The sequence below is a fragment of the Agaricus bisporus genome (assembly GCF_000300575.1).
Source record: "Agaricus bisporus var. bisporus H97 unplaced genomic scaffold AGABI2scaffold_9, whole genome shotgun sequence".
NCBI lineage: Eukaryota > Fungi > Basidiomycota > Agaricomycetes > Agaricales > Agaricaceae > Agaricus > Agaricus bisporus.
In genome coordinates, this window is record NW_006267372.1 from 1,089,277 (window position 1) to 1,103,283 (window position 14,007).

General features: G+C 46.4%; 6 protein-coding genes across 6 annotated transcripts; 4 read left to right on the top strand and 2 right to left on the bottom strand.

The window, feature by feature from the left end:
* Positions 1-832: 832 nt before the first annotated feature.
* On the bottom strand, positions 833-1,318 carry AGABI2DRAFT_138189 (hypothetical protein). The gene is made up of 2 exons (XM_006463908.1): positions 1,253-1,318; positions 833-1,149 (listed from the first exon to the last, which is right to left on the bottom strand). The coding sequence occupies exon 2, from the start codon at positions 1,064-1,066 to the stop codon at positions 911-913; it is 156 nt and encodes a 51-aa protein (XP_006463971.1). The 5' UTR covers positions 1,067-1,149; positions 1,253-1,318; the 3' UTR covers positions 833-910.
* A 13-nt stretch (positions 1,319-1,331) lies between these two features.
* AGABI2DRAFT_194599 (hypothetical protein) lies at positions 1,332-1,704 on the top strand. Its single transcript, XM_006463909.1, has one exon. The coding sequence runs from the start codon at positions 1,410-1,412 to the stop codon at positions 1,590-1,592; it is 183 nt and encodes a 60-aa protein (XP_006463972.1). The 5' UTR covers positions 1,332-1,409; the 3' UTR covers positions 1,593-1,704.
* A 28-nt stretch (positions 1,705-1,732) lies between these two features.
* Positions 1,733-5,024, bottom strand: AGABI2DRAFT_225982 (hypothetical protein). Its single transcript, XM_006463910.1, has 12 exons — positions 4,869-5,024; positions 4,631-4,824; positions 4,368-4,571; positions 4,162-4,318; positions 3,979-4,110; positions 3,357-3,919; positions 3,083-3,294; positions 2,954-3,023; positions 2,848-2,902; positions 2,712-2,786; positions 2,436-2,657; positions 1,733-2,378 (listed from the first exon to the last, which is right to left on the bottom strand). Exons 1-12 carry the CDS (start codon positions 5,014-5,016, stop codon positions 1,795-1,797), a joined length of 2,616 nt encoding a protein of 871 aa, XP_006463973.1. The 5' UTR covers positions 5,017-5,024; the 3' UTR covers positions 1,733-1,794.
* A 26-nt stretch (positions 5,025-5,050) lies between these two features.
* Positions 5,051-9,629, top strand: AGABI2DRAFT_225984 (hypothetical protein; the record flags this gene model as incomplete). The annotated part of the gene is made up of 17 exons (XM_006463911.1): positions 5,051-5,668; positions 5,722-6,211; positions 6,261-6,409; positions 6,463-6,527; positions 6,577-6,663; positions 6,732-6,968; positions 7,116-7,302; positions 7,365-7,847; positions 7,898-8,056; positions 8,121-8,220; positions 8,314-8,425; positions 8,476-8,596; positions 8,652-8,786; positions 8,836-8,984; positions 9,039-9,153; positions 9,214-9,360; positions 9,419-9,629. Coding segments are annotated over 17 exons (3,564 nt in total), but the record flags the coding sequence as incomplete, so codon positions are not given.
* Positions 9,630-11,394: 1,765 nt separating this feature from the next.
* AGABI2DRAFT_120781 (hypothetical protein) lies at positions 11,395-11,952 on the top strand (the record flags this gene model as incomplete). The annotated part of the gene is made up of 1 exon (XM_006463912.1): positions 11,395-11,952. The coding sequence occupies one exon, from the start codon at positions 11,395-11,397 to the stop codon at positions 11,950-11,952; it is 558 nt and encodes a 185-aa protein (XP_006463975.1).
* Positions 11,953-12,290: 338 nt separating this feature from the next.
* AGABI2DRAFT_194603 (hypothetical protein) lies at positions 12,291-13,993 on the top strand. The gene is made up of 6 exons (XM_006463913.1): positions 12,291-12,698; positions 12,755-13,146; positions 13,208-13,237; positions 13,291-13,414; positions 13,476-13,607; positions 13,693-13,993. The coding sequence occupies exons 1-6, from the start codon at positions 12,332-12,334 to the stop codon at positions 13,887-13,889; spliced, it is 1,242 nt and encodes a 413-aa protein (XP_006463976.1). The 5' UTR covers positions 12,291-12,331; the 3' UTR covers positions 13,890-13,993.
* The last annotated feature ends 14 nt before the right edge of the window (positions 13,994-14,007 follow it).

Here is a 14,007-nt window from a genome sequence, read left to right on the forward strand (position 1 = left end):
CAAAATGCATCAGCAGAAGAGATATCGGTTGAACTTGAAGAACGTGGTTTTGGGCACTGCCTTGTTTACCTCGTGGATAAAATGTGCAACTGGTCCTACAGCATAGCCGCCACAAACTGTTGTTTCTCCCAGACCCTACGCTTGCTCTTCTACCACTATGTCAACCGACATCGAAATATCAATCAGGAACGGAGCGGATTCCCTAGAACCGCTCTTAAACGACGAGGACGTGAAAGATCTATACTCGCGACTAGGAGAATACTATCCAGAGATCACCAAAATCTTTCACAAACATGGAATGGACATCTTCACTCCCTTCGTGGCGGATCGTGAATATTTCCAACGGGAGATTTGGACCATCAACCTGAAGATCCGCGATGCCATTCCGCCTGTGCTTCCTGCGGTTCCCACTTCGAATCTGAAAGGTCTCCCTCAAGCGTCAGAAGAAAGTGGGAGCAACATCATGGGTGAAAATGCTGGTGGAGGCGTCGGATTGGCTAGTGGGCTGCTTGGGTTACCTCCCCTCATTCTTCCAGAACCAGTGGCCACGCCCAAGCCAACATCATCCATCCAACTTCACACATCGCATGGCGACAATCAACCTCAGCTCGGCTTGGAATCATACCGCGGCGACATTGACCTCGACATTATCCCGGCTCGAAACATTATATCCCTTCCAGAAATCGATGACGATATGGTTGACTATATACCTGAGCCTGCTAGCGATGGGCAGGCCACGGAGTGCTTGATTGGCCTAGCCTTTGCTGTGCCTTCGACCATTCACCTTGACGAAGATGATTTGCAAAATTCAAACAATAGCTGTGGCCCTGGCACCTTGTTCCAAGCTGGCGCTGAATCTAAGAAGGGGAAGCGACCAGAAAAGAATATCCAATCTTACGACATTGGTGTTCTACTCCGGTTGGACCTCCTTCACAAGCAACCGCTCTTCCACGCCCATTTTGAAGGTGGGGATGATATCGAGTCCATGGTAACAACTAGGACGATGGAAGCGATATATCGTATTCTTGTGGACCTCGAAAACACCGTCAAATTCGATGATGTTCATCAGATCCGAACTATCATACAAAGATCCGAGGACGGTACCAAGCACGAGACATGCAATTCATTAGTCTTAGCTTTTAGTTCAGCGTAAGTGACAATCCATCAATTACCTCGAGGATGTTTTTGGATGGATGATTGTTTCGGCGCCGTCCATATTATCTGTATACAAAAGTAACTAACAATTTCTCAGTGGGTTCGAAATACCGGAAGAGAGCATGAAATACGATCTTTTCGACCAAACTATACTCACTATGCGTACAAGCACTTGGAAAGTTCACAAGGATAACCTTCGGGCAAATATCAAACACTTCAAATCTGCTCGACAGGCTAATGTTGAAAAAGAAGGAATGATGATTGATAATGAAAAAGGCAAAGTGCTGGATAAAGGAAAAGGGAAGGCGGTGGACAAAGGAAAAGGGAAGGCGGTGGACAAAGGTAAGGGGAAAGCGGTGGACGTGGGATACTATGAAGAGGACCCACACGATACTTTGGGTCTACGACTGGACAGTAGTCTAGAATTATTTGACTAAAGGCCATTCAACAATAGCTATATACATGACAGCCACCGTATGTACAACGTTATGATGCGTCATCTAATGCCATAAAAAGCGCGTAGGATTTCCGTTCACTGCGCAGCCATTATTATGCCACCGCACTTATGGGCGAATTATCAGCCAGATAACACCCATGTTCAAAAATCTAAAGACATTCCACCAAATCAGTAATACAACATCAAAGCAATTCGTCCTTCTGCCCATTATCGGGAGTGGCTAATACACTCTCTCTTAGTTTTGTGATCTCCTCATCAGTACCGAACACAGTTGAGCGTTCGAATCTCGCCTGACACCTCTGCCTAAATTCATCGACCCGTTCTGATTTCATCTCTGTCAAGAGTTCCAACATTTCTAACGCGATCTGAATGGTTAAGCAACCCCTCCTTGGGGTTTGATTCTTGGCGTTATCGCGTAATGAACCAAACAGCAACTCCTCGACCTCACCAACGCTCGAGCCTAAAATCCTCATGGCCTTCGCACACGCCACGACCGCCTCTGCGGAGCATTTGGAATGAGTGTCGGAAGTGTGTTTTTGAAGGTATTGCATGTTATATGTTTCGAGTGATACTTGGTTCTCGTCCGGGACGCCAAGCTGTTTCACGCCTTCGATGAAGGCCGGACCTATAGGCGCGGGCGGCGTTTTATCCTTGTAGGTAGTTCGGATGAAATGATGTAGATGCACGAGGCGTAAATGAAGGCCCGGGTAGGAGCTATTGAGTGTTTGAGCGTGCGTCAGGAATGTCAGAGCTTGCAAAAGTTTTCCTTGACAATTTTCCATTAGCGTTTCAGCACAGCAGGAGGAAAGAAAGAGAATGATACTTCGACGAATGGCAACATCATAGCTCAATAACCATATTTCCATTCTTTCCTTCTGTCCTAAATCTACGTTGGCCGTCGTAAGCAGGTTCGTAAGTGGTCGTAGCATCCTGGCTGCTGTTTCAAGGCCATCAGATGACGCGATCAATTTGATTCCTTCAGGATCATCGTCTTTTGGCGGTGCTTCAAGGCCTTTATCTTCATTTACGCTTTGTTGTTGCTGTCCTGTTATAATATATTAATGATGTTTCTAACGCGCAGATAGACAAAGTTGCACACCCTTCTTTTCTTCGGCCTTGGAAGCAGCTTTCTTGGCCTTCTTCTTCGCTTTTTTCTCGGCCTCTGTAAGTTCCGCTGCGACACATGCGGTATGCGTAAACTGAGATGGCAAGCATAACATGACCAGACGACATACGGACTATCGTAGCAGATTTAGCTAATGAGGAGTCATCGTGGACAGCGAGGAATATCTGAAGGAATATGAACGAAAAAGAATTGTTTTGAAAGACGAGTTCACGTACTCGAGAGGCAGCCATAGCTGCTGTGACATATGCCCGATGCGAGCGAAGATGATCTTCCCAAGTGATCAAACTTTAATCACCAACGGTCAGCTCACAAAACATGGAACAGACATCGAGGGTCGATCTTACTTGAGATAAATGTTCACAGTAAACTTGCGCAGATTATACCCATGGAAGTCGTATTGATCGTCTTCAAATGTTTCGAACACTTTCACGGCAGCCATATATTTCTTGAGAGCGAGATTGAGTTTTTTGTTTATTCGGTGAGCATTACCTTCCTCAAGAAGGTAGAGAAATGATTGCATTTCTTCAAGATCTGTACCTGGGGATACTGCATCTTTCTATGATAGATATTCAGCTTTCTGAACTCAGGGAATGTCACGGGATGGAACGGTGGACGAACCTTAGTGAACATGCCGAGAATACCAATTGCCTCATTCACCATCCCAGCACGGAGGAGGTATTTGCCGGTTTTGGTATTCAGGAATCTGTCCTGGCCATCTAATAATCGAGCTTCGTTGATTGAACGTGCAGCGCTAAGGTAGTCACCGCAACGTTTCAGCACTCGACCTTTGAACATCAAGAGGTCGGGTAGTGTAGGAGTATGTTGGATTGCTTGGTCAAGGATGTCTAGTGCTTTTGCATGATCGCCTAGATAAGAGTGATGCTGCGCAAGGTAATAGAGTGTCCATAGATATGTTGAGGGTTCTATGTCAGGGATAGAGTTTAACTCGGTTTCGAGGAGTTGTTGGATGATTTGCTGTTTTTCGGGTTTAGTGAGGGAGTACAATGACTTGAGATCCGAAAACAACGATGGAATGCCTTTTTGGAGTGCGAGAAGGATGTAAGGCTTGACTAATTGTTCAAAAGCGGGTCCTTGTGCGAGAGTTAAAGCTAGACGTTTTGGGGCGGCTGCGCGAGGGATTTGAGACGAGAGTGATTGAAGGATATCGAGGGCTTCAGCTACTTTGGGAGCTGGGTAAAAGAATGAACATGCGTGATCAATGAGGAGAAGAAGAAGTTACCCTTGGGGTCGAGAGAAAGGCCTTTCTGAGAAAGATAATCATTATAATACTCGTAGCTGTCGGGATTGTGGTCTATCAGTGCGCGCCAAGCCGACTCCGCCTCTGCTGCGTTGGATTTCGTCAAAAGTCGCGCTAGTCGCACGTGTCAGAGCTATGAAAATACGTGTGTCAATTATAACGAACCTCGATACTCCATAATTGAGGTCCGGTCGAGAATCCTCCGCTGCTTGGCGTTGTTATCAAGTATATCAAGTGCCTCCTTGAACTCCCCAAGGTCCTCGAGAAGTCGGACATGATACAACAACGTTTCCGAGTGATCAACGTCATAATCCGGGATATTCTGTGGTGAATATGAGACAGGGATCAGGAGAATAAGATGACGACCAGACCTTGAGCGTTCGTTCATATTGTTCCAATACTTTCTTTCCCTCGATCAGATTGCCGTTGAGATGATAAGCCACAGCCAGGGCTATCCAGTGTTGCCGAAAATTGGGCCGGAGCCGTAGGATGGTATAACGGGTTTCGACTAGAGCATCAAAGTTTCTGAGCTGGGTCTGTAGATGAGCGGCATCACGAAGGATATTGAGATTGTCCTACGAGGTAGATTAACACAAGAATAGAGATAACAGTTCTGAGCGTGTTCAAAGCTCACCCTGTCGAATTTGAGGGCCTGGGTATAGGATTTGAGGGCTTCTTCATAATTTTTTTCTCCTTTCTGGATAAGGCCAAACACATGCCAGCAGATATGTGAGGTCAAATCGAGGCGCATGCCCTGCTTGACAAGGTCTACACCCTCTTCTCGGCGGCCCATGTGAGTGAGGACGAGGCCCTTCATGCAAATAGTCTCTAGGGGACGATCAGCGCCAGCCAGGCGATGGAGTGATACATACCGCCATGTTCGGGGAATTTCTTGAGGATCTGGTCGGCGGTTTTGAGACCTTTCTTGAGCTGCCTGGACTCGTAATGGTTGAGGAGATCCTTGAAGAGGGTAGCCTCTTTTGAGGGCAGAATGCGCTTTGCAGGCACCGGCCTGTTCATGGTAATCAACAAACCTGGCTCACACCCAACCATCATGGTCGCCCAGACCAGACACCACAACAAAGTCGTCTTTCGCGACAAACTCGCAGGCAAGGGTCTGACTGCAGACCAAATCGTCAAGAAACTTCACGCTTTGCATGACCAACTCGAGAAGCAGGACCAGGACGAAATCGACAGGAATTCCCTCGCCACCGCTCGCGCCGAACTCATCCACAAGACCATCCTTTTCCACAAAGACCAGGGCGTACGCGCCTACACCGCGTGTTGTCTCGCGGAACTACTCCGCCTTTACGCTCCTGACGCCCCGTATACCCAACCAGAGCTACGAGATATATTCCAGTTCTTCATTGGCCAGCTCAAGGATGGACTCAAGAACTCCGAGACAGCCTCGGCATACCACAACCAATATTTCTCCCTTCTCGAGTCCCTTTCCACCGTCAAGAGTGCCGTGCTTGTTTGCGACCTACCTTCCGGTGACGAACTCATGAACGAGTTCTTCACCACCTTCTTTTACATTGTGCGACGCGGTACCGCAAACAAAAAGATGGAGTCATTTATGGGGGACATCCTTATTGCCATTTTAGACGAGTGTCAGTCTGTCCCCCAGACCGTGCTCGACACAATCCTCGCGCAGTTTATGGATAAGGACCCGGTAAGTCGCCTAGGAGCTGGTGCCCTTCGGGATATGCTCATATTCTCCCTCAGCGTCCAGAGCAGCCCGCATATAGACTTGCGGTCACAGTCTGCAACGCTGTTTCTGATAAACTCCAACGCCCCGTCAGCCAGTATTTCACTGACATAATTGTCGACTCTGCGCACGCCACCACTGCCGCTAACGCCTCAAATATCTCGTCTGATGACGAGAACGAGGATGACAAGTTTGAACAACTTCAAAACGCGCACGAACTAATCAAACGCTTGCATCACGTATGTCCCACCACACTGGACGGCGTAATACCACAACTAGTGGAGGAACTACGCGTTGACCATGTCAACGTTCGAGTCTTAGCTACGCAGGCATTGGGTGAGATGTATGCGGATAAGAATGGCCCAGAATTGGCGAGCAAGTATCCGACAACTTGGGAAGCCTGGTTATCACGGAAAAATGATAAAGTCGTCGCAATAAGGTTGAAGTTTGTTGAGTCGTTAAGGGCGTTAGTGGCGAATTTGCCCACCGAGAGAAATACACTTGCTGGTGAGTCACTTTCGGATAATCAGCACACCTTTTTAAACCCATTCTGCAGATGCACTTGGGGCAAAACTGTTGGATCCTGACGAGAAGGTCCGAGCGGCTGTTTGCAAGATGTTCTCGCAGCTTGATTACGAATCTGCGCTACACAACATCTCGGAAAGTTTATTGCGTAGTGTAGCTGATCGATTCCTGGACAAAAAGGTGCTTTGACATTCCACATTCATGTCTTTCGACTTAAAGGATGGAACCTTCAGGGTCCTGTTCGAGCTGAAGCTCTCAATAGTCTAGGCAAACTCTACAGCCTGTCCTACCCTGAAATGTACGTGTGTCCTATCTCTCCCCTGAATGCGCTTTCATACACCACGCAGCGAAAATAATGACGTTATTGCTATCAAGAAATTTGGATGGATACCAAATTCCATTCTGGAAGCTGTGAGTCAATCCCCGCTTATCAGGTAGGTTTTTTTTTTTTGGGGGGGGGGGCCTGTTGATTAATTCTGACTTTGTGGTTTACAATCGCAAGAGACGTGGCGGATCGTGTCTGGGCAGTTCATATCCTTCCGCTCGCGCCTGGTGTCAAAGCTGGCGAAGTCGATCCGGTCTTATGGACAGAGAAATTACTGAACGTCATGAAACATTTGTCGGATAAGTCAATCGAGATTTTAGTCACGCTATCCACCATCAAAGAAATGTATGTTCTACCACCTCCATTCCGTCAAATACTCATCGCTTCGTGCAGGAGACCTGGGTTAGCTGACAGGTATCTCGAAGCTTGTATAAGTTATAATGTGCGCCGCCATCCTGTTTTCGTGGAGTTATACTAACTGAATATCAAGGGGGGAGTAATAGATCAAGACGAGGAGAAAGTAACGCATACCTTGAATACTTGCATTCATACTCTCACTAGTACGCACCCTTCTCCGCCCGGCTCAATGCAGCTAATGTTTCTGCGTATAGCGTTTGTGTATATGAATGATCACAAAGCTTCCGAAGATCTTCACTCCTTTGCGAAGCTAAATCAAGACCGACTATATAAACTGCTCAAGACGTGTTTTAACCCTCAGATTGATATCAAGACATTAGGCAAATCATCTGTTCGTTCAGTTCCTATTCATATGCCAATATCAATGGAGAGACTAACATTATACGCATGTAGACCGAGTTCCTGCGTCGTCTGGAACAATCTTCTGCTTCACTGATCACGACAATGACCACACTTCTCTACAGGGGATCTTTTCACATATTTAATCATTCGTCTATTCCCACCCTCCTCAAAAAAATCACCAAACGCCGTACTAGCAATTCACCTTCTGCACAACTTGCGGGTGCCAACGCTACGACTATACTGAAAGCAATCACAAAATATGCCCCAGGGATGGCTAGAGCACACGTCGGCGAACTGTGTAAATGCTTACTCGAAAATTCAAGTACTGGGAGTGATGAGCTGACGGAAATAACACTGAGACTGTTGGCTAACCTAGTCAAGGCGGAGAACGACGTGGTCGTTTCCGATAAAAGAGTAATAGAGAGAATCAAGAGGATGGCATTGGGGAGTGAAAGGAGGCAAACCAAATTCGCTGCGAGGTTTTTGGTATTGAATCTATCTGCCGGCACTGAGCCTGCAAGGGAAGTCCTGGAGGTACGTCTCCTGATCACAATACCTCCAAATGCTGCTAATACGTGCTTTAGCGAATTGTGGATAAATTAAAGGGGGCAGATGATGACGAGCTGGCAGCGCACATAGCCGCTCTTGTTCAATATGCAAGACATGCACCAGACCTCTTCGAAGAACAGAGCGATATTGTTGTGGAGCACTTGGTACGAAGGGTTATCAACGTTCCTATTCTCGTATGTTCTCTCTGCATCCTGGTTTCACGTTCATTCATGCTTGCACCAGGACGAAACCCCTGAGGGCAGCGAAGAAACCGCAGAAGAATGGCATGAAGACGCTAATGAAATACCAAGTCTACTCTGGGCAAAAGTTGATACACTTAAGCTCTTCAGACATCGATGTCTCAATGCCGCCGTAGCTGCTATTGTTGCCGCTCGAAATAACGAATCAGCTGGAAGTGCCAATGGTAAAGGTAAAGGCAAGGCAAAAGAAGCAGATCCAGAAAAAGAAAAAGAAAAGGCGGAAAAGATTGTGGGTCCTGTCGTGAAGATGCTCCAAGCTCTCATGGTGCATGAAGGTGCTATGAGCGAGGGTGTCCGGGAAGAGTATGTATTTGCCATTGTTCCACGTATCTTGATGCTGACTGCTTTTTAAGCCCGAAAGCGAGATCCAGGATGAGGCTGCAAGCAGCAGTAACCATGTTACACCTCGCAAGAATGGATATCTATACTTCTGCTGTGATGTCGAGCTTCGGGAAGCTAGTTTTAACAATCCAAGTGTGTCGTGTTCTTTCAAGGTCTTTGATTCGTAAAAATTTACATCGGGTCGTAGGACACGTGTTACGGAGTTCGTTCGACCTTCCTTAACAAACTCATTACACTCTACATGACGCGCAAGCTTCCACCTCCGTTTGGTGTCGTTTTCTTCTTGACGGTGCATGACCCCGAAGAAGATGTGAAAGGCAATGTAAGTACTTACCTCACTGCCCGACTGAACGAGACTTTTATCCTCATAGGCTGCTACGTGTGTCCGCGCACTACTCAAGAAGTTGAATCCGCAGCAACGAGTTGAATATTTTGAATTACTCTTTGTGCGGCTGTTACACATCCTCGCACATCATCCAGACTTCAGTACCGAGCATGAAGATCTGTTGGATCTTGCCAAGTATGTCTTCTACATCCTATTCCCCAATGTGCACAATCCGATGATCCGCCGCAGATACATTCAGTTTTATCTCGACCTCGTGGCCACGTCTGAAAATGTGCCTTTACTCTATCATTTGGCGACAAAGGGGAAGACTGTTCGTGATCATTCGTCATTTGTACACTCCGAGGTAAGTTCCTACTATACATTCGTCACAATACGGGGAAATAATTTATGCAATGTTTTGTAGAACTTTTACATTCTCTGTGAACTGGCACAAGACCTCATCAAAGGGCGCGCATCAGCCCATTCTTGGCCCCTACCGAGCTACCCAGGAAAAGTTAGAATGCCCGCTGATATCCTCCGACCTTTGCCTAATGCAGAAGCTGCAAATCGGGTAAGTCTCACAGCATGGACTTATTCTACTAGTTTAAGTTTAACCTTTCGCAACCCAGATTCTTCAGACCACTTTCTTACCGGAGGGAACCCGAGAATGGGTAGCCGCAATGTCACACCAACAACTATCAAAGAAGAAGGAACGCAAGGTTACTGCCATGAGTACTGCAATAGATGGAGAAACTGATGGGGGGTCCACTATTTCCACTGGAAAAAGAAAGGCGTCGAGGTCGAGAGCAAAGACTAATGGGAGCTCAAAACGGAGGAAAGGGAAAAGAAAGGATAAATGGGATTCTGACGAAAATGATGACGATGACGATGATGATGATAACAAAGATAAAGATACAGAAGAAGACGAAGATAACGATGAAGGACAAGAGGACAGTGATGTTGAGATGGAAGATAGCGATAGAAGAGGGAAGCGTCGAGTGGGGGAAAAGGTCAAAGCGAAAAGTGCCGGGAAAGGGAAGGCTACAAATTTCAGACCTAAGTCAAAAACCAAAGCAGCAAAACAAGAAGAGTATAGAGAGGCCAGGGAGGCAAAAGGTCTGCGGACTAGTGCACGATCGCGTAAGACGGTAAGCAGAGACTTTGAGTTACTGTATTGAGATTGATATTAATATGCTTTTCTTGCAGGCGCAGGACTCCAAGAAACAGCCACGACTTGACGAAAGCGAAGATGATGAAACGGACAAAATGGAGACCTCATAGAGGCCCCACCTTGTTTGTTCTATGTTAATTTCATTCCTCTAGCGTGATGTGTTTTTATTCATTGCTCGGCTTAAAAAGCTTAGGATGGCACCTAACTCGTAAGTTATTGTCGCTAATGTATTCGGCCTGTCGTCCCTTGTATTACTACTGCTTTCATTCTCTATTGAAGGATTTTGTTTGTGCCCTGGTCCCGTTGACACTTTTTCCACTACTTTTGGACGTAGGATTCCACTCTGTGATCAGTGATCACTGATCTGTAGTGATCGCATGTGATCATCAAGTGATCGCAATGATGCTGAATAGCAATTGCCTGGCTCTCACCAAGCTTTCAGTGGCGCCGTGAATCACGAGCTCGAGAGTTTAGCAGCCTCTCTCCCAGGATGCACTACCTCGACGTATGGTATCTATACGGCATACTTTCACCGTCTGTCACACGTCTTTAATTTTCTTTTCGGGGTTTTCCGTGGGTACTGGATAATTATCCGACTCACTGTCACACACGTACGCTTTCCAGACTAGGGAACCTGAGTAGGCTACATCGTTAGCTGACGAGGCTCCGATAACAAAGACAAGGTGAGTAATTGGGTTTGCATATTAGACGTCCACTCTCTCGTGTCAGTCGTTAAGCTTCATTGATAAGGCTGCCAGTGTGTGGAATTATGGTCCGCAATGCATCTTGGGTATCTGTTAGTATCTCGAAATCGTTCTTTAAGATTATTTACACGGTGATTGATCGCCTCCATGCAGCTCTTCACTCATCTACCGGGCACAGCATATGTGGCTTTCATTCATACAAGTATAAAAATCAAGGGTTTCAAACGGTAAGTCAAGACCGCATCAGGAATGTGATGGAGCTATGACGCGCTTCAATAGATTCACACCGCTCAGTGCCCACAAGGCTTTCGTTTCTTTGCATAACAACCGGATAACACAACTTCTCATATTGGTACTGCATTTGCGCGAGAATGCACCGTCTTTATATGGATCTTGGATCCGTTTCTGCGATGGTAGGCCTACGTTATCAGACTGCTGTAAAAGCGACATATGAATACCTGAAGTACAAATCGCCAAGTTCCTGGCACACACTGTCACTCACACGCCTCCGGCCTCGGAGCCAAGGCCCGCGGCGCCGTTGGCGATGCTAGCGCTTGTTCGGCCGCAGTGCCCAGAAATTGATAACATACGTTTGTGGCACTTGCCCTATCTAAAAGGATATCAAAAGGGCCACCTGTCAGATTTAAATGACTTAAAAGGACATTAAAACGGGCACCTGCCCTCCAACACAAGCCCCCACCTTTTTGACGTCTTTCATCAGCAAGCAAAGATGGTCACCACGAAACTCACGACTGACGAACACTACGACAACGTTCCGGCTACACGTATCAGTCGCCAGCTAACTTATCTCATCTATGCATCACTGGCAATCTCTACTTGTGTCTTCGCATCTTCCATGGTTTTGCTGGGATTTTCTTCCTATTGGCTCAGCATTGCTGGCTTCGGCCTCATTCTTATTCATCACTTTATTATCCTCGGAAATCGCTGGAAGCAGCGCAGGCTGAGAGGCAGCGCTAATTCGAATCCGTCTACCACCCCATCACCCATGCCAACTTCTTCGAGACGATTCGTCATATTCTCGACATGGTTTATTACGCTGGTATATGTGGCTGCGTTTGCCATCGTGGTGATGAATGCTCAATACATGTTCCGTGGGTGGTTCGAGTATTGGGATAGCCTATTCATTTCGGCTATTGTGGAGGCTGTGTTTTTGTTCTTCGAAATCCCGTTACTGGTGATGATTGCATTGTGGTGTATGAAAGAGAGGAGAGCAATTTCGGGAGCTGAAGATGCAAAGTGGTACTATTTGCCACAATACCAAAAGTGAACGTGAATGTGAGTGAAAGGCGACTTTTGTTTCTTTGATAATGAAACGACCTCTTATCCAGGCCAATCAGGATCTGCAGATGTACAACATCTTGAACGAAGTTTCCAAGTTTTACAGTATGCCACTCAGGACATGATTGCTCATGGAGAGCAGTTGTGATTTAACAAAGCATCGCTTTGTAGTGTAATAATCAGAGACGATAGAATTGGACGTTTAATTAGGGTGATATTAGTAATTTTTATTCCTTCAGCAGAGGTTGCATTTGGAAATCATGCTCGTCGGAAAGGCCGGGCTATAATAGCGCGTGGCGGACTTTGAAAGCTGTAATAGTATCACATTTGACATTGGCACCACTTCAGCTTGGTCTGTAAAGTTCACCATGGCCCCGAAGTTCTACGATCCATCGTCAGAAAATGAACAAGCGCCTCCACTCCCATCGGCGCCTCTTCGCACGTTAGCGCCAAACGTGGTCCTCCAGCCGCCCTTGACTCGTCGGGGTTCAGGACCGGGAATTATCCTCTTTTTACCCGATCCGTCCAAACTCAGCCCGCGGACAGCTACCAAACCTTTGGATCCGGAGCCCGTACAGAAATGGGCAGAAGAGGGATTCGCAGTTGTTGGAGTGACTGTATCCAACCTCAACTTTACTGCAGACTCGATAAATTCGGTTGTGAGGCAATCGTTGGATGGCCTTCTGGCGCTGGATCAGTCCCAGCTTGATAAAAGGGATAAGTTTGCTATCATAGGTATATAACGATTGGCATGCTATTAACTCGCGTGGTTGTGCTGACGTTTTACGTAGTCTACGATGCCAGCCCAGAACTTTATCAGATTCTAAGCAACGTTGAAGGACTACCAATCACATGTTTGATCGTATACGGCATATCCGCAAATCCTGATACCATCAGATCGGCTCCCCGCATTCCAACTCTTCTTCAATTGACGCAAGAACCAAATAGCGAACCACCAAAGGGATTGACGATCCATCATTATTCTGACCAAACAAACCACTTTGTCTTCCCTCAAAGTTCAGACTATCATGGAGGAAGCGCAGCATTGTCGCATAGTCGATCTTTGGTATTCTTGCGTAAATGGCTAGGAGGTCCTTTCTTCGATTTGGAGGCCATCTGGGCCGAGCACTGCTATTTTGAATTTGAAGTTCGCAGTGTGGCCAAAACAATGGCGACAATGGTGGTACGTACACCGGAAAATAGTATTTTTCTTTGAATCTCAATTTTGCTGGTGTATTCTAAAGCAAGAACCATATGTCAATCACGTCCCCACAGTAAGCCGAAATCTCTCTGTCTCGAACGAGATTTTTAAAATCTAAACCATCAGATGACTGGTGGTGTCGGTCGCGCAGCTCTAACAGCCTTTTACCGAGATCATTTCATATTCTGCAATCCTGAAGATACTCGCCTCGAAGTCATCTCACGAACCGTTGGAGCCGATCGTATCGTTGGTAGGTTTTTCTTATCTCTCACCTTTCCCTCACTCTTCCTTCTAATCGCTCCATATTCCAGAGGAACTTATTGTTCATTATACGCATAACAAAATGATAGATTACCTCTTACCAGGAGTTCCACCGACTGGAAAGAAACTTGCTGTTCCGCTCGTGGCAGTCGTAAATATCCGCGGTGACCGTCTATACAACGGTAAGTATGTGCTGCATGCATGTCTTATCGCTACTTTTCATCGGCGTCATCCTCGAAAATTCATCAATTCAATTTCTCTTTTCAGAACACATTTGGTGGGATCAAGCTACTACACTTCGACAAGCAGGTCTTTTACCAGACAGCATACCATTCAACGATGGATCAAATCTCACCAGTCTTCGATTGCCAGTCGCTGGCGTTGAATGCGCCGAAATGCTTTCGGATGAGCAAAATGGAAAGAGTAATGAAATGATGGGATCTGCTTGGGGAGTTAGAAACTAACGAAAAGACGTCTCGCTGAAATTATGTTATATATAAGTAAAGACGGATTTGTGCCACACGATTTCGAGAACGTCAGAGTTTCCCATGAATAGATTTGAACTTCGAAAACTTGAATTTG

Excerpts from the sequence above, each read along its gene's own strand:
- AGABI2DRAFT_138189 (XM_006463908.1), bottom strand. The coding sequence starts at position 1,066 with ATGAACATCATCGAATTTGACGGTGTTTTCGAGGTCCACAAGAATACG.
- AGABI2DRAFT_194599 (XM_006463909.1), top strand. The coding sequence starts at position 1,410 with ATGATGATTGATAATGAAAAAGGCAAAGTGCTGGATAAAGGAAAAGGG.
- AGABI2DRAFT_225982 (XM_006463910.1), bottom strand. The coding sequence starts at position 5,016 with ATGAACAGGCCGGTGCCTGCAAAGCGCATTCTGCCCTCAAAAGAGGCT. Across the intron at positions 4,572-4,630 it reads AGGCCCTCAAATTCGACAGG|GACAATCTCAATATCCTTCG; the intron begins GTGAGCTTTGAA and ends TCTACCTCGTAG. Across the intron at positions 3,295-3,356 it reads TTCTCGGCATGTTCACTAAG|AAAGATGCAGTATCCCCAGG; the intron begins GTTCGTCCACCG and ends TATCTATCATAG.
- AGABI2DRAFT_194603 (XM_006463913.1), top strand. The coding sequence starts at position 12,332 with ATGGCCCCGAAGTTCTACGATCCATCGTCAGAAAATGAACAAGCGCCT. Across the intron at positions 13,415-13,475 it reads TGGAGCCGATCGTATCGTTG|AGGAACTTATTGTTCATTAT; the intron begins GTAGGTTTTTCT and ends TCCATATTCCAG. Across the intron at positions 13,608-13,692 it reads CGGTGACCGTCTATACAACG|AACACATTTGGTGGGATCAA; the intron begins GTAAGTATGTGC and ends TTCTCTTTTCAG.